The sequence below is a fragment of the Pongo pygmaeus genome, chromosome 1 (assembly GCF_028885625.2).
Source record: "Pongo pygmaeus isolate AG05252 chromosome 1, NHGRI_mPonPyg2-v2.0_pri, whole genome shotgun sequence".
NCBI lineage: Eukaryota > Metazoa > Chordata > Mammalia > Primates > Hominidae > Pongo > Pongo pygmaeus.
The window spans coordinates 35,374,658-35,398,274 of record NC_072373.2 but is presented as its reverse complement, the minus strand read 5'-3'; the positions used below and the strand labels follow the sequence as shown (position 1 = coordinate 35,398,274).

The following is a 23,617-nucleotide window of genomic DNA, read 5'->3' as shown; positions in this document are numbered from 1 at the left end:
TTTCCGTGACAGACGCGTGGGGGGAGTGTGTGGGGGCGGCAAAAGCGGAAAGAAGAAGGCTGGGGATGCTCCCGCAACCTCTTTTCTTATCGCCGACACCTAACCTGACCGACCTAATTTTTTTTCTCCTTTTCACTGTTTGAAATTCGTGCCAAAAGTTTCCTGCCGGGATAGACTCGGACATACTAACATCGCTATTCTTATTCAAAGGGAGAGCTTAATATCCTCTTTACGGTTTGGTGAATTTGAGGCTGAAATTGTAAATTCCCTAGGAAGGAGTGTGTGTGTGTGCGTGTATGTGTGTCGCAGAAGACATTGGTAGTGTTTGGCCAGTGTACTTGTAACACACCTCATATATACCCTGTTGTCACGACACAGCATGATTCAACCTTTGATCTGATTAAATTTGAGGGACACACGAAAACTACTTCTCCTCCTACTTACAAAAATGAGTGTCTAATAGACTATGTGTGAATGTTTCTGCTTCGCAGCTCTTGCAAGTCCCAGCTTTTATAGGATCTTTAGGTCATAAACGCGGCTGCTTTATTAAAAGCCGTTTACTGTGGCCGGTGAAAGGGACGTTCTAGCTGCGGCTGAGGCTCGCTTGCATTTGTAACTTGCAAATCCCAAGGAGATCTTTAAGAGCCACATTATCTAAAGAAATTTTGCTGGTTATTTTTCAAGCAAGAAATGTCAAACCAAAGTAAATTTTCTAGGGCTTTATGTTAGAGCCTGATATTTAAGCATTTGAAATTTCTTGCCTAATAAACTTTAAAGTTTGTTGCCCAGGCGTCAAAACTGTGTGAATCCTGTATTGGGCAGCTTTCTTTGGTCTTTCTGGGGCGAGTGAATTAGTGAAGGGTAATCGCCAGATGTTTGCAACATATATATTTTTACAGGCTGCTTTACCTACAATCCAAATAATGTCAGAGGTAACCAAGGGTAAATATTCCTCTTCCTAATAATTTGGACTGGAGATTAACTGGGACTCAGCCAATGTTGATCTTCGTCTAATAACAGATGCAGCGGACCCGATGTGAAACCTCTGGCACCTATTATTTTAATACCAAACCTACCTGTATTTTATGTCCACCTCCCCTTTAAAAGGAACCAAGGGTGACACGTATCCTTGACACTACCTACGATCGTTTAAAAAGTGGAATGATTTGCAGATCACCCCCTCCCTCCTCCTATGCCACCCCCACCCCTAAAACCCCCACTTTTTCTCCCGTATACTTTTCCGTGCCTTCCTCCACCCAAGTCGGAGGAGCGCTCACTCGCTCGGCCACTTGGCGAACTCGATCAGCTGTATCTGGGAAATGAAAAAAAGAAAAAGAAAAAGAAAAAAAAAAAGGACCTGCGTCCTGGAAGAGCTAGTGTGAGCCGGGCGCCGCTCGCGCCGTCTCCCGCTTTGCATAGTGCCCGCAGATGGCTCGCTCCGGCCCAGGCGCGGCGATCCAGTCGTCCCGAAGCAGTGGCAGGGTGGGGGTGGGGGTGGGGGCCGGGGATGGAGGCCGGGGAGGGGGAGCGCAGGGCCCCTCTCCCCTCCTCTCTTCCCAGCCCCTCACCCCCACCCCTTTTATATTTTTTTTTCCTCACAAGTTCTCTTGCCTTGCTATCCCCCCTTGAATCCGAAGGCGCCTCGCGATTGGGTGCTGGGGCCGGGTACGTCAGATAGACTGTGACGTGCAGTCTTCCTGTTTCCTTCAGCTGTGTCTTAAAGTAAATCTTGTTGTGGAGCGGAGCCCTCAGCTGAGGGAGCGCTCTGAAATAATACACCATTGCAGCCGGGGAAAGCAGAGCGGCGCAAAAGAGCTCTCGCCGGGTCCGCCTGCTCCCTCTCCGCTTCGCTCCTCTTCTCTTCTTTACCCTTCTCCTCTCCTCCTCTGCTGCTCTCTCCTCTCCTCCGCTCTTCTCTCTCCTCTCCTGCTCTCTCCTCTTCCCTTTGCTCCTCTTCTTTTCTTCTCCTCTTCTTCCCTCTCCTCGCCTCTCCCCTGCTCCTCTTCTCTCGTCTCCCCTCCCCGCCCGCCTCTCTCTCCCCTCTCCCTCTCCCACTCGCCCCGCTCGCTCTCTCGCTGTCGCACAGACTCACCGTCCCTTGTCCAATTATCATATTCATCACCCGCAAGATATCACCGTGTGTGCGCGCGCGTGTTTTCCTCTCCCTGCCGGGGGAAAAAAAGAGAGAGAGAGAGAGAGAGAGAGATAGAGAGAGAGAGAGAGGCTCGGTCCCACTGCTCCCTGCACCGCGTAAGTATCTTCTTCTTCCCCTCGTGAGTCCCTCCCCTTTTCCAGAATCACTTGCACTGGCTTGTTCTTGAATGAGAAGGGAAGAAAAGAGCCTCCCATTATTCAGACCCGTGTAAACATTTTTCCCCCCAGGAGAAAATGGTGTTATTTAAATGAATCATAATAAAATAGCCTCTAAACAGTTTCCAAGCGGGAGCCTCCGTGGAACTCAGCGCTCCGCTCCTCCCAGTTCCTAAGAGTAAGTGATCCGCTTGGCTTTTATTTCTTTTTCCTGCTGGTGGCTGGGGGTGGCGGTGGCGATGGGGGGGAGGCTGATGTTGCTGGACTTGTCGCTGATCTTGTCACCTTTTGTGTACTGTTTCTGGGGTGTGAGGAGGCGTTTGCTCCCTTTCCTTCTTTCTCCTGCTCTCTCTTCTCAGAAGAGAGGACCGCGAGGGGGACCGGGTCGCTTTTTTGTTCGTGGAGATCCCCGCTTTCCGCCAAACCCCATCCTTCCGATCTCCCCAGGCTAAAACTCCGGGGCCGGTCCCCTCGTCCTTTCTCTTTGTCTTGTTTATTATAGCTGCCTTTCTTCCCGGCTCTTCCAATTTGCTTGTCATTTGCATACCTTTCACTTCTCCTTTTTTAACCCCAGCAGAGGACCGGGAGCTGGGAGGAGGAGAGAGGGAGGTGGAGGGGGGGCTGGGGGGGGGGCGCTCTGTTACTTTCGTCTCAAAACGCTGTCGAAGCCGAATTGTGGAAATCGGGCTTGGAGCGGTGCGGTGATGGGTCCCGGGAAACTCGCGCGGCGCCCCTCTTCCGAGCTCCTGGACCCAGGGCTGGGTCAAGTTGAGTAGGGTAAGGCGGCACCAGGAGGCTCGGGGGGTCGCGTGGCGGTGGGATTGGGGCACCAGCACGAGGAGGACCGGAGGATCGCGGTCCGGGTAAGAGTAGGGGGTTCTTGGGCAGCAGAAATGGGAGGCGATGTATCTCTCAGCCATCGCTGGCAGACTATGGTGTTGGGCAGCTTCGGTCTGGTCTCGTCAGGGTGGTACCTACCGTTTTGCCCCAGTTAGGAGGACTGGGGAGGGAGGACAGGAGAGGTGAGAGTAATTGTTACTGGGAAGACTAGTGAGGAGGGCGGGAAGAGGGAGGGAAGAGCTGCTATCTTGCCTGAGCAGACCAGGAGGGGGACGCAGGGGGCGGGGGGAGACATCACCCAAAGTCCAGTTTAGCAAGTTGTTGGTTCTTCTGGTGTGTCAGCCCATTACACCTCCTGCTGAAGCTGAAGGTTGGTGGAGTGATGGAGGGTGGGGATGGTAAAGGAGGAGTAAGTAGCTTTCCACAGACTCCCAGGTCTCTGGCCCCTTCCCAGCTTCTTGGGAAATTGACAGCCCTCCAGGAAGACAGAGAACAGAACTAGAAGGAGGGGTGGTGCTTAGTCTTAAATAGCTCAAGGAGGCAGGTTGGAGTGTGAAACTGCTGTTCTTGGCAACCCAAAAGGCTACTCTGCCTGGGGGAAGGCCGGAAACTCACCTGCTTGTTTTTATTTTTCCGAGAAGGTCTGTGCTGTCTCCTTGAGCTTATAAAAACAGAGGAAGCACAGGGTGGCCTCCTCACAAAGTCAAGGCTAGAAGACTCCCTTCTTCTGTTCTCTTTTCCACTCATGCCCTCCCTTATTAAAAAAAAAAAAAAAAAAAAGAACTCATTTCCTTTCCTAAACTAGGTAGGCAGAAATCTATTAGCAGAGTGCGCATGGGCAGGGCCTGACAGGTGTGTTGTGTCAAGAAAGACAGGTGCAAATTTCCTCTGTGTCTGTGTGTGCCTGTACAGCTCTAGACCACAATGCTTGCTCGAGGGTTGGAGAGGTTTATGAATTTATGGTTGTCCTGGTTAATAGGATTGTCTGGGCTAATGGGAATTGGGCTGTTGTTCTTTTGAGCCCTGCCATGTGAGTTCTTGGGGTGGGGGCTGGGGGCAACTTGGTATGTGTTTGTTTATTTTTCTTAAGGATATTGGCAGACTACTGCTGAGGCTGTGTCCCAGGCTTCTGTCTGCCAGTCAGCCCAAAGCACCCCCACTTTAGGCAGCAGGTGGAGGGAGACTGACTTTTCCTTTGCTTCCTACCAGTTTATGCCTATCTCCCAGGTCTGTGCTTGGCAGAGAGAGAGAGAGAGAACTGCCCTCTGTGTGTGTGTGTGTGTGTGTGTGTGTGTGTGTGTGGTGTATGCTTTGGATAGCAATGAGTGGTGTGTAACTGCCAAGAATTCCAAAGTCAGTTTGAAAGTGTTACTGTTGTTAAAGCTTATCTTTTTAAGCATGCTTTCTCCTTGCCCAGAAAGAATAGGTATGTACATAAACTCTTTCAAGTCATATGTTAAATAATCTCATAAAGTAGACTGAGCCTGTCATTGTCCCAGACATGTGCCAAATGTCCTAGATATGAATTTGATGGAGAAAGAAAATCTCAAGTACATGAGAAGGTAACTGTGCTTTTCTATTCTGATGCAAGATGTGAGAAGTCAGTTCTGTAGGGAGTTTCTTGCAAGAACTTCTGAGTATTTCCAAAATGAAATGGGTTTTTTGTGTTGAGGGAGGAAAACGAGAGTATTCATATTAACTTATCCATGGGTTAAAACATGGACATGTATATATAATAGTAAAATAGGTGAAGCTAAGGACTGTGGCTTGATGTGTGAGGAAAGTTGTTGGGAATTCAATGTAAGCACTATATCTGGCTTCTTAAAACTTGACCTTTTAAAATTATCTTTTAACAGGCTACTTCTGTAGACTGAGTTGCATAGGAATAGGTTAGATGGCAAATGGTTTTTGGTCATTGGTTTTGTGTTTGGGTGGTTATTGTTTCCATGAAAATGAGATCGTATGTGTCATTTATTCTGTAGACTTCAACATTAACGTCCTCCTCCCCCCACACACACACCCAATACTTTCCTTGGATACTTTTGAAGTTCTTTGGTAATTAAAATGTCATCTATGCCTATGTTCATTTGCTTTATTTTTAGTAGGGGTTATCTGTGCTTGGCACTTATTGATATTTTATGTGTCCATTATGCAGAATTCTATTTAGTTTAATCACCACCTTGTGGGAAAAAAAAGTCATGCATACATAACATGCATCTTTGTTCTCACTTTATTCATTTCCTAGCATCATTCCTCTATAAGCAGCACATGCTATCTTAAAACCTAAGCTGGCTTATTCTATAAGTTGCCAGACTTCCTCTTCATTTGTTTAAAACTCAAACAGCCTTCTTTTCATGAATGTCTTATATCATTTTAGGGATTGTCTTGAATTTGCAATGTTAATATAAGAAGTTTAGGTTTCAGATTAACAAAAGAAATTATAAAATGTGACTGATGTTATAATATGAAAATGGATTGTGCATGATGTATCATTATAGGATTTTAATTAAGTACCTGTGTAACTTGGAAAGGACATATACATAAGGAATTTCTCAGACTTATTGCCTGTGCATTCTCAAAGGACATTTAGAGAGTTCAATTTTCTGCAAAAAGAAAAAAGTGTATTTTCTTAAGATTATTTAGCACTCTCTCTTATTTACCTATCTGATAAGTTGTTAGTTTTTAAACAAGTAGAAATTAATATTTTAGGCATGTCTCAGAAAATGTTCTGTGTTCATTTTGCAGGTGAAAAATGTGTGGAATTTTTGATAGGATGGGAGAATCTTAAATGAAATCTTAAATTATTTGAGAAGTATATTATGACAGGAAATTTAAAAACATGATAATGCAATCTTAGTTAATTTAGGTATTAACTTATGTCAAGTGAGTTCTTCGAAATAAATTTCAAAGGTTTTCTTAACCTGATAGGGAGCAGAAATATCTCCAATATCTCTGAAGAAAAAGTTGCTAATTAGCAGAAACAAATTCTTGAATGTAGTGAAGGGGACAATTTAATGATTCGGGGGCTACTTAAATCAGATCATCTGATTTTTCCCCTTTGAATCACTAATTTCCAGAATGATTTGAAATATTCTTTGTTAATGATATTCTATTTGAAATTTCATAAGCAGGTTGACCCAAGTAGATTAGAGGCCCATCCAAAGATGATTTTCTAAAAGAAGTCAAGTGTAGGCTTGCACAATTTCTTCAAATAATTTTATCAACAAAGACAGATCATCTAAATAATCCAAGCAGGAAACCATGCCAACCTTACACTCTCCCTGCCTCATAAAAGATTTGTCTGAACTATCTGGATAATTACCATAATGAAACACTTCTTTGTCCAGAATCTGGACTCCAGATAGATGCAGTAAAAGTTGAATCCTCCTCCCTGAAATAACTTCTTTATTAAAGTAGAGCACTTAACCACTTTATACTTCACATTGCAGTGTTCCTTTGAAATTCTTTACTGAAAATTCTTTCCTCCTAACCTTAAGTCGTCAGTTTCCTTAGAATTTTCCATGTTAAAGAGAATGTCAGATAATTCAGGTATTTAAAGAAGACTCTTTTGGAGTAATTAAAACCTGTTTTGATTATACCTCGATGTTTATTCTTATAATATCTTTTTCTGGGAGGAATCTGCTATGTTAAGATATGCATTGTATAAGAATACTAAAGCATTTGTGTAGGTTATATGCCAAGTGATGCAACAAAATATTTAATGATGAAAAATTCTATATAGACTTTCACATTAATTAAAGAGGGGTTTACAGGAATAGAGTAATTGTATCCGATCAATAATACATTTGGGTTCAAATTCTCATCAGTATTTTTCTGCATCCTTGCTGATTTGGACATCCACCAGTGTTGATCAAAAGCTTCATATTGCCTAGTGAAACTGAAAATTAATGTTAAAATGCAAATATGATACACATCAATAATAATTGCAGTTGAAACATGATGGCTTAATACATATCTTGAGAAATAAAGGAGTTTAAAAAATATCAGTGATAAAGTCATTCCATGGCTTCCTTTAAATTCTGAACTGGAATATCATGGAAGCACTTGGAAAATGTTTTTAAGAGATTTAATTTATATTATGGTAATGTAACAGTACATTTTCTTATGTGGTAAATATATTCATATAGATATCTTGTTTATGAAATATGATGCTAATAAAGTGCTGTGTCAACCAGTTATTATTATTTAATCATGTCTATAGCTTCCATGGGTTATGGTTCCAGTGTATGCTACCACTATACTTTTATTTCTAAATTTAGATCTAAGCTATATGGAGAGATATATTTATTTGTGCCTATTAATATAATGCCTTGTCCTGGATTATATAATTTATCTTATTTTTCCCATTTGTTTTGTCTTATTTGTTATGTTCCAGCTGGACATTTTACAACAAGACCTAAAAGTATTTAAATTCTTTTAGCCCAAGACAGATACAAATCGTTATTTAATATAAAAATGTTGACTGAAATAGAATTACAAAATGAGTTTAGTTTGGTGAATATCAAGGGAGTTATATCTTGTTCTTAACAGACTCCACAAGCATTTCTTTCCACCTTAGGAAGAGCACAGCCCTCCTCTTGGCTCCAGCATGGGGCAGGGATGCAGCTGTTGATACCTAGGCTAGATGAGAGGAAGTGCAGTTGACGCAGAGGTAAATGGCAGTTGGAAAAGGAAGGATGCCTGGGGATGACCTTGTGCTCATCAGCAACACCAGTCTGTCCTTTCCAAGCCTCTGTGGCAGAGGTGCTCTTCCCATAGCAAGGATGGCAGGAGGAAAGTCCAGTTTGGGTGTTAAGGTGAACAGGGAGAGAAAAAAATACTGCAAAAAGTTTGTTTGATGTTTTGATTGGAGATCCATGTGCTTTGCAGGTGATAGTCAAGAGAAAATGATTTGCATACAAATAGAAAACATATAAAATTTAAAAATAAGGGCAATAAGCTCTATTCTGGGGAAGGTGATATACACACAGAAAAAAGTCTTCCTTGTAACCACCCCCCATGCAAGTGTTTCTGTGATTAACAGAGCTTTGAAATGATTCATCCTCTTTCTTGTCTCAACCTCTTCTTGTTCTTTCTGTCATCTGACAGCTAACCTGATTTATCAGATCTAATGTGTTTGTGTAGTATTTGTCACTGCATTTTTGTATTCCTGAAACCAATTTTATTATTAGTGTTTGAAAGGATCTCAATCATTCTGAATTCAATTTTGAACCCAATGTTGTAGTTATTGAGAACTCCATCTCCATTCTAAGTTCAGGAAATTTTATCCTGAAGCATGCAAAAAGTATTTCATTCTCAAGCATGCAAAATATATATATATAAAGAGGTATCATTTTGCTTTCATGATACCCTAAAGCAGGCTCTTTTAAAATGTTTTATCTTTCTATAGAAACCAGGAGCAAAGATTGCATGAGGAAATCACTGTCACTTAAAAATATATACATATTGTTGCCATCTAAGCATTGAGCATTTTCTTGATTTTTACAGGTTATTTCATGCTGAAATTATGCCTATTTGCATGGATAGTCATTCTTTAAAGCTAGCCACAGATGCAGTCCTAGGGAGCACGTAGATGTTTTTACAGGTGAACCGAAAGAGATGGGAGCCGTTCCAGACACTCTGCACGCTGCCTTTGGCAATGGACCCTGTTATTGTGAAGATGTGCTCTGTTAAGCAAACATGAAGTTTAATATTAGATAAACCCAACGTGAAAAAAATATTTTCATTCTCTTCATAAAATGTTAATTATAAACAAAAAGATGTGACATCTTATATGTCTACAAAATTTGGGATTAGCATCACTAGTTAATAAGTTACACAATATGTCAAGTGCCTTTTATGAAATGCAAATAAGGATGTTCTCTTTTTATATTTTGTTTCCAAGAAACAATGGAAGTTCATATACAAAGAAATATTTCCCTTTCTCACACATTTGATGGACATTATTTTCTTTCTTCTTTATAAATCTTCTTTCAGTTTTTTCTGTTTTTTTCCCCTTTAATTTGGCACAGGAAATAAGCTTCACAAATTATGTCTTTTAAAGAGTTTCTTTGGGCATTTGACATATTATTTTGGCAGATTTAAACAGAAGGAAACTAGTCCTGAAGATATATTTCTCTTTATCTAGGTCAATAATTTATTATTCCTCATATTGATTTCTAAAATGTGGTAACATCCTTGTTTTGCAGTGAATCCAACTTTGTAATAATTTGTCATTAAAAGGACATTATGAAAATGTATAAATATTCTTATAGTTACATTAAGATATATCAACAGATATCATCTTCACGTATGATTTTACAAGTAAAAAATGCATAGCTAAGCTAAATAAGCAGACTTGTAAAATGACTATTGTGCATTTATTTCAATGCTAAACTGACCATTTATGTTTGAAAGATGCTGCTGCTAAGGGTGTTCTCCTTACCATTTTACATATGACAAAAATATTTTAAAATTCAAGAATAAAAGCTCTCTATTATATATTTGTATTTATTTTAGAGTTCTTTTCCTTTAATAGCATTAAAACCACAATAATTGTAATGCAGAAATGCAATTTTTCATGTGAATTTCTCACAGCCTCAAAATTTAACCTTATTTCTTAAGTATAGTGCACTTTCATCTTCCTTATTATATGAATCTCAATGCCCAAAATTTAATCAATTGGTTGTCAGAGGCTGTGTTCTTATAATCTACTGTTTCTTCTGAAGATAAACAGTATCATTTTAGGCATTTGTGAAAGAGAATCACATTACTGGTGCTTAAGCAGTTTTTGCTTTATTTTTTTTTTTAATCTTAATCCATCTTAAACCAGTGGAGCAGAAATATTTAAAAATGTTTCATTTCAAGCAGAGTGCATAATAAATTGCAATAATTGTAATGTGCCATAAATCCCAGAGCCTATGCATTTTGCATTTGATTCAGGATTGAGGTCAGGAAATTTGGAGAAATTTAAAGAAAATGATTCATCAGTCCTTTTGTTCTGTTGGCCAGGGTCCCGGGATTCTTGAGCTGTGCCCAGCTGACGAGCTTTTGAAGATGGCACAATAACCGTCCAGTGATGCCTGACCATGACAGCACAGCCCTCTTAAGCCGGCAAACCAAGAGGAGAAGAGTTGACATTGGAGTGAAAAGGACGGTAGGGACAGCATCTGCATTTTTTGCTAAGGCAAGAGCAACGTTTTTTAGTGCCATGAATCCCCAAGGTTCTGAGCAGGATGTTGAGTATTCAGTGGTGCAGCATGCAGATGGGGAAAAGTCAAATGTACTCCGCAAGCTGCTGAAGAGGGCGAACTCGTATGAAGATGCCATGATGCCTTTTCCAGGAGCAACCATAATTTCCCAGCTGTTGAAAAATAACATGAACAAAAATGGTGGCACGGAGCCCAGTTTCCAAGCCAGCGGTCTCTCTAGTACAGGCTCCGAAGTACATCAGGAGGATATATGCAGCAACTCTTCAAGAGACAGCCCCCCAGAGTGTCTTTCCCCTTTTGGCAGGCCTACTATGAGCCAGTTTGATATGGATCGCTTATGTGATGAGCACCTGAGAGCAAAGCGCGCCCGGGTTGAGAATATAATTCGGGGTATGAGCCATTCCCCCAGTGTGGCATTAAGGGGCAATGAAAATGAAAGAGAGATGGCCCCGCAGTCTGTGAGTCCCCGAGAAAGTTACAGAGAAAACAAACGCAAGCAAAAGCTTCCCCAGCAGCAGCAACAGAGTTTCCAGCAGCTGGTTTCAGCCCGAAAGGAACAGAAGCGAGAGGAGCGCCGACAGCTGAAACAGCAGCTGGAGGACATGCAGAAACAGCTGCGCCAGCTGCAGGAAAAGTTCTACCAAATCTATGACAGCACTGATTCGGAAAATGATGAAGATGGTAACCTGTCTGAAGACAGCATGCGCTCGGAGATCCTGGATGCCAGGGCCCAGGACTCTGTTGGAAGGTCAGATAATGAGATGTGCGAGCTAGACCCAGGACAGTTTATTGACCGAGCTCGAGCCCTGATCAGAGAGCAGGAAATGGCTGAAAACAAGCCGAAGCGAGAAGGCAACAACAAAGAAAGAGACCATGGGCCAAACTCCTTACAACCGGAAGGCAAACATTTGGCTGAGACCTTGAAACAGGAACTGAACACTGCCATGTCGCAAGTTGTGGACACTGTGGTCAAAGTCTTTTCGGCCAAGCCCTCCCGCCAGGTTCCTCAGGTCTTCCCACCTCTCCAGATCCCCCAGGCCAGATTTGCAGTCAATGGGGAAAACCACAATTTCCACACCGCCAACCAGCGCCTGCAGTGCTTTGGCGACGTCATCATTCCGAACCCCCTGGACACCTTTGGCAATGTGCAGATGGCCAGTTCCACTGACCAGACAGAAGCACTGCCCCTGGTTGTCCGCAAAAACTCCTCTGACCAGTCTGCCTCCGGCCCTGCCGCTGGCGGCCACCATCAGCCCCTGCACCAGTCGCCTCTCTCTGCCACCACAGGCTTCACCACGTCCACCTTCCGCCACCCCTTCCCCCTTCCCTTGATGGCCTATCCATTTCAGAGCCCATTAGGTGCTCCCTCCGGCTCCTTCTCTGGAAAAGACAGAGCCTCTCCTGAATCCTTAGACTTAACTAGGGATACCACGAGTCTGAGGACCAAGATGTCATCTCACCACCTGAGCCACCACCCTTGTTCACCAGCACACCCGCCCAGCACCGCCGAAGGGCTCTCGTTGTCGCTCATAAAGTCCGAGTGCGGCGATCTTCAAGATATGTCTGAAATATCACCTTATTCGGGAAGTGCAATATCCTTTTATTTTCCCCTCGAGGAAAAAAACAAACCAAAAAAGGTTTCCCAAAAGGTTGGGTTTACACAATATCTAGAGTAATGTAGATTAGTATCTTCTTAAGAAGGCAACCTTTCCCATTATTCAAAGGAATAGGCTTTTATCAGCATGCGTGTGCCATTCCTGATTGCAGAAAACCTTAAAACTAAACCAACATCTTTGCAGCTTCCACAAGTTGTTCACTGCCTCGAGGAGCTCCTATTTAATATGTGCTTTCTCAGCAGTGTTTTTTTCTGCTGTTCTTCCTGCATTATCTTCTTATCCCTATCTCTTAAAAAAAAAAAAAAAAAGTAGATTCAGAGATGAGAAAACAGTCTCATTGTAAATATTGATTGAATTCTTTCAGATATTTTTTAAAGATGATAAGTTTTATAACAGAATAAGGAGAAAAGTCAGTTTTCAGATCCCTAAGATCCCATAAGAAGAATTCTCAGTGTAAACCATCTGCAAGGCTTCTGGTCCGTTTGAAGACGTCCCGATGAAATCTTAGGAAGAGCACTTTATAAGTGGGAGGTTGAGGAGGAAGAAAAATGGATGTGGGTGGGGAGTTAGAGTGTCTCTTTCATCTTTAAGTGAGACTTTTTTTTTTTTTAAGGAAATATACAGGTACTGATTTATTCAGACAGCATCGGTCTCTCTCTCTCGTTCACCCAAGGTCTGTTCTTTGGGTCTGGTGCAGCTGCCTCTATGCATGATTAACCTCTGTTCAGCCATACACAGAAATCTTTTGTCCCGACATACACAAAGCAAATTATTTTGGAAAGCGAGAGAGCACAATTAAATATAAAACTCAGCTGTATTCGACTTAAAAATGGCTCTTTTTATGATTCTTTTAAATTCTGAAACTGACTTTTATGTAGAGATAACAGTTATATTTTTTTCATTAGGCCTATCCCAAACTCCAGCTATTTTTAACTGAAGATTTTTTTTCTCTCTGTATATCGGTTCTTTCTGTAAATTTTTAAAAATCTTGTGGTCGTTGGTCTTTTGGGAGTAGTAGAATAGTAGCATTTGGGGGCAGGTGGAGGCATGTTTCTTATATAATAAATAACCAGATGGATATAAAATTTAGCAATTAAGTTGGCTGTGACTAAATTTAGGATTTTGAGCAATTGTCTTGATGACTAGAGATTGACATTTTCTTATCTAAGCCCACTCCAGAGGGTGCCACGTAAGTGCAAAGTCCCAGCTATGAGTGGAAATATGTTTTCCTGGTTAGTGGAGATCGTACTTCAAGCCAACTCTCAGGATAACAGTGTAGATTTCTGATAGGGTGAACTACTAGGTCCCTAATCATGAGACCTGCTTGGGCAGTTAAAACACGGAGTCTCTCTTATACTGAGCAAGAGGAGAAGAACATTGTAACAGAAAGGGAAGAGAAAGATGTGGGAGATTTCTACATATATGTAGAAATGGAGTTTTAGTTTGGTTGTTGATTTCACTTTGACCTTTTGAAGATCTAAAATTCAATCCCCCAGCCATGAATCAAAGCTGCACCAAGCACCATGACTTACATATTATAAGCAGGCAGTAAATATTGATCAAAATGATTGGAATATCGCCGTTGGTGATGAGAAAAGCAAAGTAAGAAGACACAATGGCTTGAATGGTTTTTGTGCCCTTTGCAAAAAGAGCATCTTCAGAGGTTCATGTAAGGCTAATGTCTAGGGCTAAGACCCCATTGCACCCCAGAGATCTCTTAACTTCATTTTGAACCAGGTAGTTGTGATAGTGGGTTCTCTCTGTCTCTCTCTCTCTCACACACACACACACACACAGACACACACACACACAGAGTAAAGTGACATGCATGCCAATTTTGGTGAATATTTAAAGATTTAATGCCAGGTTTCAGAACTCCTATAAGTCCACACTAAGCTCTTTAGTTCAAGATGCCAGTTTATGGTTTTTCTTTAAATTAGACTTTTCATTTATAACCAGATCATTATAATTATGGCTGTGCTTTTTGTTTTTAGTCTTCTAGGAAAAAAATCTTTTAGATTGCTTTAAGTGTTGGCTACGTTCATTGTCTCAACCTCTCCAAATCCCCGGAGGAATTTTGAGGATTTGAATTGAAAGAAGTTCCTTTTATTTTGATACATATCAAAGGCTTTAAAGAAAATATACTTGCTTCTTCTTCAGAGGCATGACTTCTCCTTTCTTCTATCAACATAAGTTTCTGTTGAGCGGTGATTCTGTTGGGAAACACCCGTGTTCATATGAAATGTTAGTTGCTCACACCCAGAATTGTTTCTTTCGTATAGCTAAATAATGTCGGCCTCTCATGTCAATTAGTGATTACATTTTCCACCTTTTGGCCTTCTATGCTCCTATTCTTTTTCCCCCCTCTACTGTTAATACGTTGCACTTTTAACCATTTATCTCATTGGTATATTATTTCTCAGGAAGAGTAAGATAGGCAAACAACCTTTTCTATAGTTCCCACAATTCTGAAACCAGTGAGGATCTGTTTGTTTGTAGAGAGATTGGGCCCACTTTTCTCCTGTCTCTACCTCTGTATGGCAGTGTGTTCTTCCCTTGATTTAACTGTTAGTGTGTAAGCAAAGTTCTCAAGCTTTTACTTTGAAGAAATCTCTGGGAATCACAGTGAGTGATGTCTTACTTCAATTTTAGGGATACGGGGCCATATATGAACCTGTTCTACAGTTATTCTTTGAAAAGATCAATAGAAATGAGCAGAAATGCAATGAAATGGTACCATTGTGTTTGCTATTATTATGTTTTTATTTTTAGTTCATGGCTTTCCAAACTGTTATATATAATTTAATTTTTCAGGAACAATTCTCTCCCACTCCAAAAGGTACCATCTGTTTTTTGAACAAAGTAGCTAAGATAAGAACTATTAAGAACACCAGCTTATCAGATCAACCCATTCTACATTCACTACATTAAACATATATGTTCTGTAGGATAGAACACACTACCTCATTATCCCGTCTAGTAGAAGGGAAACAGTGAATGTGTATGCAAGTTAAACTGATTTTCAGTGCACCTGCTCCAAGGGCTCATGTCTTGGATTTTAAAAATATGTTCAGTATCTTTGCAAATGAATCTGTTTAATCAAATATTAAGTTTTATTCAAATTCCAAAAGAAACAGTCAGCCAATTGCTTTTCTTCATGATGTTCCTTGTCATTCATCCTCTTTGCATCTCAAGAAAAATAGCCTTGTTTAGGCCCCAAACATTTGCATGCACCCAATTAAAGCACAAGAGGAGTAGTACAAGCCCTTAAGATGTGCAGGTGAAGAAATTGAGCCTGTTCTCTGAAACAGCCGGCTTTTTCTACTCAACTTTTAGGGAGAATGTTAGAAAGACTTGAAGTTTAGAAAGGAAAATGGTTTAGTAATTTGAAATTAAAATCCAACCAGGAACCATAGATTAGAAATGAATTTCTGAAATTTGAAATAATCCACAGAAATTGATCTTATACATTTTTAGAAGTCTTGTGGAGGCTATAGTACTTATATTAGCTAGAGCGAAACATGTAGATTAAAGACTAAAAGACTTTGGGCTCCTAAACTACCCCCCTCCCCTGAAAAAAATTATAAAGTAAGTAAATTTAGAAAAAAATTTCCATACACTACACAGCCCTCCGATTATGGTGAACTTCCTAGTGGGAGTAACAACTTGCTCTATCACTATCATTATGTGAGAGAGTTTAGATCTTTTCTCCCCATTTTAGTTTCTAGTGGGAAAACCTCTTAGAAACTTAGCAAATTAGGGAATAAGGCAGAACTAAAATTCTTTAGGTTTCAAATGTTTTGGAAAATGTAAGTAGTCTCAACCCATTTGCTGGGAACTGCAGCACGTACAATCTCTAGCTACAATCCAGAGTTTAGCTGGAAAAAAAGAATTTTCTTCCTCCGCTTTCACAGCCTATTATTCTCCCATTTGCCTTTTTGCTGCCTCCGCTGCTCCTCCCGTGGCTGCTGTTTAGGTAAGGTTATATTGTACTTGGTAAACAGACAACACTTAGATTCTCAGGTTGTTTGAACGCTGCTTTACGTTCAGCTGCAGTACCCTGCTTCTCTGATCTTTTATATTCCCGAGCAGATGTCTTTCATTAATTTATGGATTTATCATCTTTTCTTTTTTTTTTCTTTTTTCTTTTTTTTTTTACACCTGGCAGCTGTCTCAAGTTTCAGCAGTTATTGTCTATTTTGCATTACACATAGAATTGAATGTCATCTGTCTTCACAAAGCTATGGCTAAGAGAATTGAGGCACAGCCACATGAGCTGCTGGGACAGATCTTGTTTGCGTTCCATCCCCCCTCACCCCACTCCCCTTTACCTCCTTAATATTTATTTGTGCTCATTTTCTTTCCTGGCCTTGAATGGAGCTTAGCTCGTGTTCAGTACAGCTGTATGTTTACTGAATCTATTCCATCATGAGTCATTGTGCGTGTGTAAGTATCCTGGAAACAGCTAGTGCTTTCTTGGAAGAACAGTTGCTTTTCAGCACAAGCACTTAAAAGGGAAATTAACCAATTGGTCAGTTCAGATTTATTTTGAGGAGAAAAAAAGGATTATCTAACTGTTGCCTTTTAAATGTTTCATTAGTTATTTTTAATAGTTTATTAGAAACATATATTTTATGGGAATTTTATCTTACTCAATAAGCAAGAGATAAAGATTAATTCTGTGTTCCATTTCAACTGATCAGTTCCAAGTATTACCAACAGGAAACATTTTAAAGCAAAAATGAACTTGAGAAATCCAAATCAGAATAATTTTTTGTTAGATAAAAAGCCTCTAAATACTGATCAAAATAAAACGGATATTTTACTGTTTTTAGATAAAAAGAACGAAAACATCTTAGCATAATTTAGATGTATTAAAAGCTTCAGGAAGTTTGGGTAGCTCAGTGCCCATCTAAGAAACACAGAAAAACACTTTGTATTTTGTATGACACCAAATTTTAAAAGATTTGCGACTTCCAATTAAATGCATGACATTGTCTTAATGTAGCCATCTGAAAGAAAAGATTAGAACCCAGATCTGAGAGTGTCTGTCAAAGTTTGGACTTGCCTAAAACTCTTATCACAAGGCAGTAGCAGACAGCTTGCAACTATTATTTCACTTATCCATTTGGACAGATGGTCCTGAAGTGTGCTGGGCTCCTTTAGTCTTCTGTATCAGTCTAATGGAGGTTACTGGAGGGCCTTTCAGCCCTCTCCTTGGCACAAGAAGTATGTCAGTCATAAATTATCGTCTTTGTAATCATTAAGGATCTCAAACAAAAACACAAGTTCAGTTAAGCTGCTTTGGCTTACAGATATAAAATCAAAATTTCTTTCTTTAGTGTTTATTTTCAGTTTAACAACAACAACAAAAAAAAACCTGCACTACTTAACTTTTCTATTTACAGACCAAGGTGATCTTTTTAAAATTGCATGGGATATTAAAGGGAATGTTAATTGAACAAATTGTCAGCAGAATATTTGGTTAAACACCCTGTTATAAGTAGTCAAGAGCTTATCCATATTAATTTGATTATGCTTCTCTAGTAACTTTCTGGTTTCCCTCCATTCTTAAGATTAGTCATGCTAGACTTGATGAAGGTCATTTGGAAAATTTTACCTTTCCTAAATATCTGTGTTTATTTGACATTTTTGCCTAAGGGGTGAAATTTTTGTTGGGTAGTTGTGTGTGTGTGTGTTTGCACACACATGCACACTTTCTTTTCTTTTTTTTCTTATTTTTCTCAGACACTCTTCTAAGAGAAAATCCTTAGAGAAGCTTCTAGGAAGGACCCTTAATTGACCTTGTGGGGGACCACATTGAATTTCTCCACGTGCATCTTCATTTCTGATAAATTATAAAGCCATTAATTTGCTGAGGAAATGGCAGGGCCAGGCTGCGGCACAGATGTGACCAGAGCCATCCCAGCTCTGAGTCTGCTGAGGAGTGCCAAGAATCTGGGGGAGAATCAGGAAGCCTGGATTGTTATGGTTAGCCTCACATTCTCTTGGGAACTGTTTTAGTTGCTGCTGTTTACAGATCTAAAAGGTAATGATGTTTCCAGATAAATAGGCCTTCTTATTTTGGGTAAGTGGCCATTTATTGATCTGCTAACCCACATGTATTGATTTGTTAGCCCCAACTACTGCGTCACTCTCAAAGGAGTTAACTATAAATCCAAGACAGGCAAATTGTATTTGGTTTTGGACCATTGCTTTCACAAAAGCAACAGCCCCCTCCCTGTCCTCTCCATGCCAAAACTACTCTTCCCAAGTTTTAGCTATTATTTAAAAGGAAACAATTAAAAGGATATAATAAGATAAAAAGCAAGTGAGTCAAGATGCTCCATTAGATTAACACTAAAAGGTAAAATGTGAAACTTGCATAACAGTGTTCAAAATAATGCATTTTATATTTTCATGTACATTAGTAGAATAATTTGCTTTAAACTGCAGAGTGTGGAGAGAAGAACAAACAGAACTGTAATTGCAAGGAAGAGAAAAAACCTCTTATGACAAGAGTTGTATAGTACATGTTGGGTGCATTTGTCTCCTTAGCAACAAGTGAACGTATAGATAGCCTACCGACCTAAAGCAAGGAAAATACTTTGCCATCCTCCCCCTAAAGTAGCCAAGATTCTGCAACTCAATTTTGCATCCTCACCATTGCATGTGGCAACCTCTAACAGGCGACGGTCACTGAGCAAACGGCAGCAAGTTAGCAATGGATGCCATAGCCAGTGTCATATACCTTCCAGCGCTCCCATGGCAGCTCGGTGGACCCCCAGACTCTATGGAGGTGGGGACTGGAGGGAGGGAGGTGGGAGTCCTTTTGCTTACAGAATTTCTTTTCCTTAACCAATTGCATCCTACATGCAGGAAGGATTGTCACCCAATCACTTGAAAAAAGCAAAGCTCATGTTTTTTTATACCCGTTATCCCAGCTCCAATATGCTGAAGACCTACTTCTCCGATGTAAAGGTAGGGACTTTTTTTATTCTTAATTTTTTCATTTTCTATGCATGTGGCAGTAATTTGAACTCCCGGAAGTTAATGGAGACGAATGTGGAATTGGTTTATTCCTACACCTGTGTTATAATTGATTTAATGCACTTGTCCTTTTGTCTGAAGGTGTGTTAAGCAAAGATGCCACTTGTGTATTAAGACTGAAAGACTGGTGTTAATAAGTCGCATGAGTTTCCAATGTAGTCTGAAAATCTTAGCCTCTGTCTTTATATGTTTGAGTAGCTTCTTTGAAGAAATTTCAGCTGGTAATGGATGGATGCTTTAGAGAATGTTTTTTCCCTCCCCTCAGCAACAGTAAACTGTTTCTGTTTTTGTTTCTGTTGGTTTCCCCATATTTGTGATTATGAAAGCAAACTCTAGCACCTCTTTTTCCCCCTGTCGAAAAGGAGCGTACATTGAAATTCTCTATGCAGTAGCTGCTTAAAAACAAAAGTGATGATTGTCTCTTATTTACAACTTAATTTGTTGTTGATGTAGAGTACACTGAGCATAAGGAGAATGAATAAAGTGACAGATTCAGGACACATTATTCAAATGAGGATATGAAAGCTGTCGGCCTACAGCTGCAGCCTCCCTCATTCTACAGAATATTGGGACCTCCTGGTTCTCTGTGTGTGTGTATGCGTGTGTGTGTGTGTGTGTGTGTGTCTGTGTCTGTGTGTGGGTTTTAAGTAATTGTTTGCATCAACTTGATGTTGTGTTAATCATCTGTAACTTTTTAAAACATAGATTGGGTTTTGATGATGATAATGACACACATGGTATCATTATCCCAGGAACTTGATAAACACTACATTAGCTGAGATTAGTTTATTAGGGGTGGGTGTTTTTTCCCCACCCCTCCCCTGCCCACCCCCATATGTACAAGTTCTTCTTTCTGCCATGGAGAACTCACAAGCTGCCAAAATACACTCGCTCTTCCACCGCTCCCCGCACACAGCTTGTTTTGTGCTTGATGCCCAAGTGGCTTCATTGGCCCCATTTTGCAGGCCAACTCATTTCAGTTTCCTTCACTGGTGTTTTATTTGGCCTTATAAGAAAAGTTCTGTTTTCCCTCCTGTTTGCTTTTGAATTGTGTATCAACTTCAGCCTTTTATCTTTCTCCTTCCCTGGCTGTGCTCCTTAAGTGGAAGGCCTGTTTTCTCCTTGTTTGGCGCCAACAAACTGGGCAAGATGGGGAGGCAGGGAAAGTCCATCATGTAAATATCTGGTTAAGACTAAGTGAGCACAAACAAGGCTGAGTGACATAGAGGCCAGGAAAAGGGTTTGGGCTTTGTAGAGGACAAACTAGAATACACAAATTGAAGGCAATTTGTCACCTGGTTGAGGACTGACCAGCTTCTAGAGTCTAGTAGAACCTGGTAAAGTTTGTCTTCCAGGGAATCCTCCCAACACTGTAGTTCTAGGAGGGGACATGGAGGACAGGGAGAAAAAGGTTATTGTGTGCACATATATGTGTGTGTGTGTCTGTGTATGCAGTTGTCCATGTTACTGATTCCTTTTAGGGCAATGATCTGCAGTGTTGTGAAATAATAATGACAATAACTTATATTCTTTGCATAGCAATTTTCACCCAGAAGTAGGCCAAAGAGCTTTACCAACTGCACACATAGGTATCACTCACCCACCATGGAAACACAGCCACCTGGAGGGTGGGAAACAGCAGCCGTTCTGAGCCAACACTACCCAACAGTAGATGTCAATATTAGAAACATTCATTTTTTGTGAGAGTTCAAGCATGCCTGCATGTGTGTGGTGTGTGGTGGCAAGTGGGGAAGATTATTGATCTGTAGCTTTATAAATACCATGCAATACAAACCAACAAGAAACTGTTCCCATTCCTCTAGAATGCCCCTAGCAATTCAGCTTTGCAAATAACCGCTGACTTTGTGTAGATAACAATGGAATACCTGGGTGAATATTTTATTTTCAAAAGCACTAATATTCAGATTGTTGATTCTATCCATACCTTACCCATACTGGAAGAGAAGGCTGTTAAAGTATATGTGAGTCTGGTTACATACCAATTATCCACTCTAATGGAGGGGAAACAGTAGGACATATCAGGCAAAGCAGAAAATCACTGAAGGTCACTTCTCTTTTATTTTTGGAAGGAATTATACATTTTTAACTTTCCTAATTATGTTTTTTCTTTGGTTAGTAATAAATGAATTTGTATCCCTCGAGCTTACGCTGATGAGAGTAGAAAGCCATGCAAAGAAAGGGAAAAGTAGTCCAGGCGATGTGGTCCAGAGACTTTCCAGAAAACAATGGCAGAGCATTCTGGGATTTCTTCAATATTAAGGATAATCGCAGATGTGAATATTGACAATGTATACACACACATATGTGCATGTGCATGGGTTCACAATACACATATACACATATACACATATCTATAGCTTGACATTGACATACAGATAGAAAAGCGTGTCTATTTATTTGCAAGGCTGAAAGAAATAGATATTTCTTTATATATGAATATACAATCCAAACTTTTATTTTGGCCAGGATTCAAGAAATCACTAGAGAAATTGGGGAAGAGAACTTAGGATCTTCTCAGAAATGAAACCTGCATCATTTATCTGGAACAATACATATGCATATATCCATGGACCATGTAATGCTTGTTATAATGACATGAGGCTCTACTTGGTCATGGCCACATTCATCTAGGAGAAAATTCCTAACTTTAGTAAAATGTACTCTTTCAAATAATAAAGTTATTTTATTCAATTTTTTTTTTTTTGAGACAGAATTTCACTCTTGTCACCCAGGCTAGAGTGCAATGGTGCAATCTCAGCTCACTGCAACCTCCACCTCCTGGGTTCAAGAGATTCTCCCGCCTCAGCCTCCCAAGAAGCTGGGATTGCAGGCACGTGCCACCACGCCTGGCTAATTTTTGTATTTTTTTTAGTAGAGACGGAGTTTCACCATGTTGGCGAAGCTTGTCTTGAACTCCTGACCTCAAATGATCTGCCTGCCTTGGCGTTCCAAAGTGCTGGGATTACAGGCATGAGCCACTGAGCCACCGCGCTCAGCCCTCATATTTTATTTAGTGATCGTAAGTTCACTTTGCAAGCAAAAAAAAAAACAGGAGTAAAAAACGTGAGCAGAAAATATCTTGTTTCCTGAATATGGTATAACGTAATTGTCCATCAAAGCCACACTTGGAGGATAGAGCTAGATGGGGTAAATCCTCTGACTTGCTCTAGAAGGTGAGTCAGGCCAAAGTGGTGCCCACTCCTTTGTATTTCTCCTTAGGAATGGATACAGTGCTTAACTCTCCACAAATGACTTCCACTTGGGTAAGAGGTAAATGCTTTTCAATTACCTTGGAACGAAAGAGGAGGGAAATCATACAATTCAGAGATGTTGGGATGGCGAGAGTTCTTCTTCTACAGGGGTGATGTATATGAAGGATGAAACCAGGGCCGACCTGGTTTAACTCCTAGAGCAAGAATCTAAACAAAGTTCTATGTTCTCACAGAGAGCCAACTTAATTCCCTCATAATGACATTTAGCCAAACAAAAAGCTCAGCTCATCGGGGCTACAAATCCTTTGAGAAGGACAAGTGGACAAATGTGAGAGAGCTGCCAGGGATCGATGGGCCGCACCAGCTCCCCGTTCACTACTGGGTGCGGATTTTAATGTACAAACTAATAACTCTTAGACCACTAAGTACAGCAGATTCAGTGTCATTTTAGCTTTGAAGAACAGACGCTCACAGCTTTTCAAGCCGGCAGTGTTAAATGATGTATCTCATTCCCTCCACCCCTTGAGTCAACTGCTGCCTAGCCAGATTAAGGTGTCAGATTGATTTGTTTTATACATCTTTTGACCATGCTCATTGAATATTTAGGAAGTTTCTTTAGCCCATATTGAGGCTGAGATGTCCCGTGGGAAGCATTAATCAAAGTCACAGAGACTCGTACACTGTGGAAACACAGCCTCTTTATTGTAGCGATTAGTTTTTGCAGTAACACATTAACACACTACAGAGCTTTCCTTTATAGAACAATTGATCCTTTTCTTGTAAGCCACTACAGAATGAGGGAAATTAACTCTTTAAAGTTTAATACTTTTTCTCCCCCAGTGTGAATATCTAGAAAAGGGGGGGCTTGCTTTTGCTTTTAGCCGGCAACTAAAACTGAACAAATTTTAGTTCACTTCTCCTGGAGGGAAACCCTGTTCCTTAGGCTGTTGGGCTGGTCATTTCACTTGTCTCATGTTTGGGGAGTCTGTTGTTTTTGTCCATTCTTTCTCTCTGGTATTTCCATTCTCCAACAATAAGCTTTAAATCTCCCTTTATGTCCCATTCGTAAATAATGGCAAGTGCACTTACTTTTTTGTCCTCCCCATTAGGTCATTCATGACCATTCTAGAAAAAAAAATACCCTTCTATTTTTTTCCTCTACAGTACTCTTGTCCATATGAGACAATGTCTTGTAACAATGCAGAAGCCTAATCTCCATGTCAAAGCAATTTTCATTCCCCAGTGCACAGCCTGCTATCATTTTGTAATGTTTTGTTTCTTATTCTAAAAGAATTAAAAAGGAACAGTAAGCCGTCACGGGGGCCTGTAGTCCTTATCTCAGTGTCTGGAAATTTGG

General features: G+C 40.5%; 1 protein-coding gene across 2 annotated transcripts in view; it reads left to right on the top strand.

Moving 5' to 3' along the window:
- The first annotated feature begins 1,668 nt into the window (after positions 1-1,668).
- Positions 1,669-23,617, top strand: part of PROX1 (prospero homeobox 1) — a 53,277-nt gene continuing 31,328 nt past the window's right edge. Inside the window, exons 1-3 of one of the 2 annotated variants that reach the window (XM_054451037.1) lie at positions 1,669-2,250; positions 10,162-11,953; positions 18,851-18,958. In XM_054451037.1, coding sequence (XP_054307012.1) covers positions 10,229-11,953; positions 18,851-18,958 — 1,833 coding nt within the window. In that variant the 5' untranslated portion in view covers positions 1,669-2,250; positions 10,162-10,228. Of the gene's footprint in view, positions 2,251-2,382; positions 2,489-10,161; positions 12,267-18,850; positions 18,959-23,617 lie in introns of those variants that run through there. The other variant, XM_063672229.1, reaches the window with a different exon arrangement.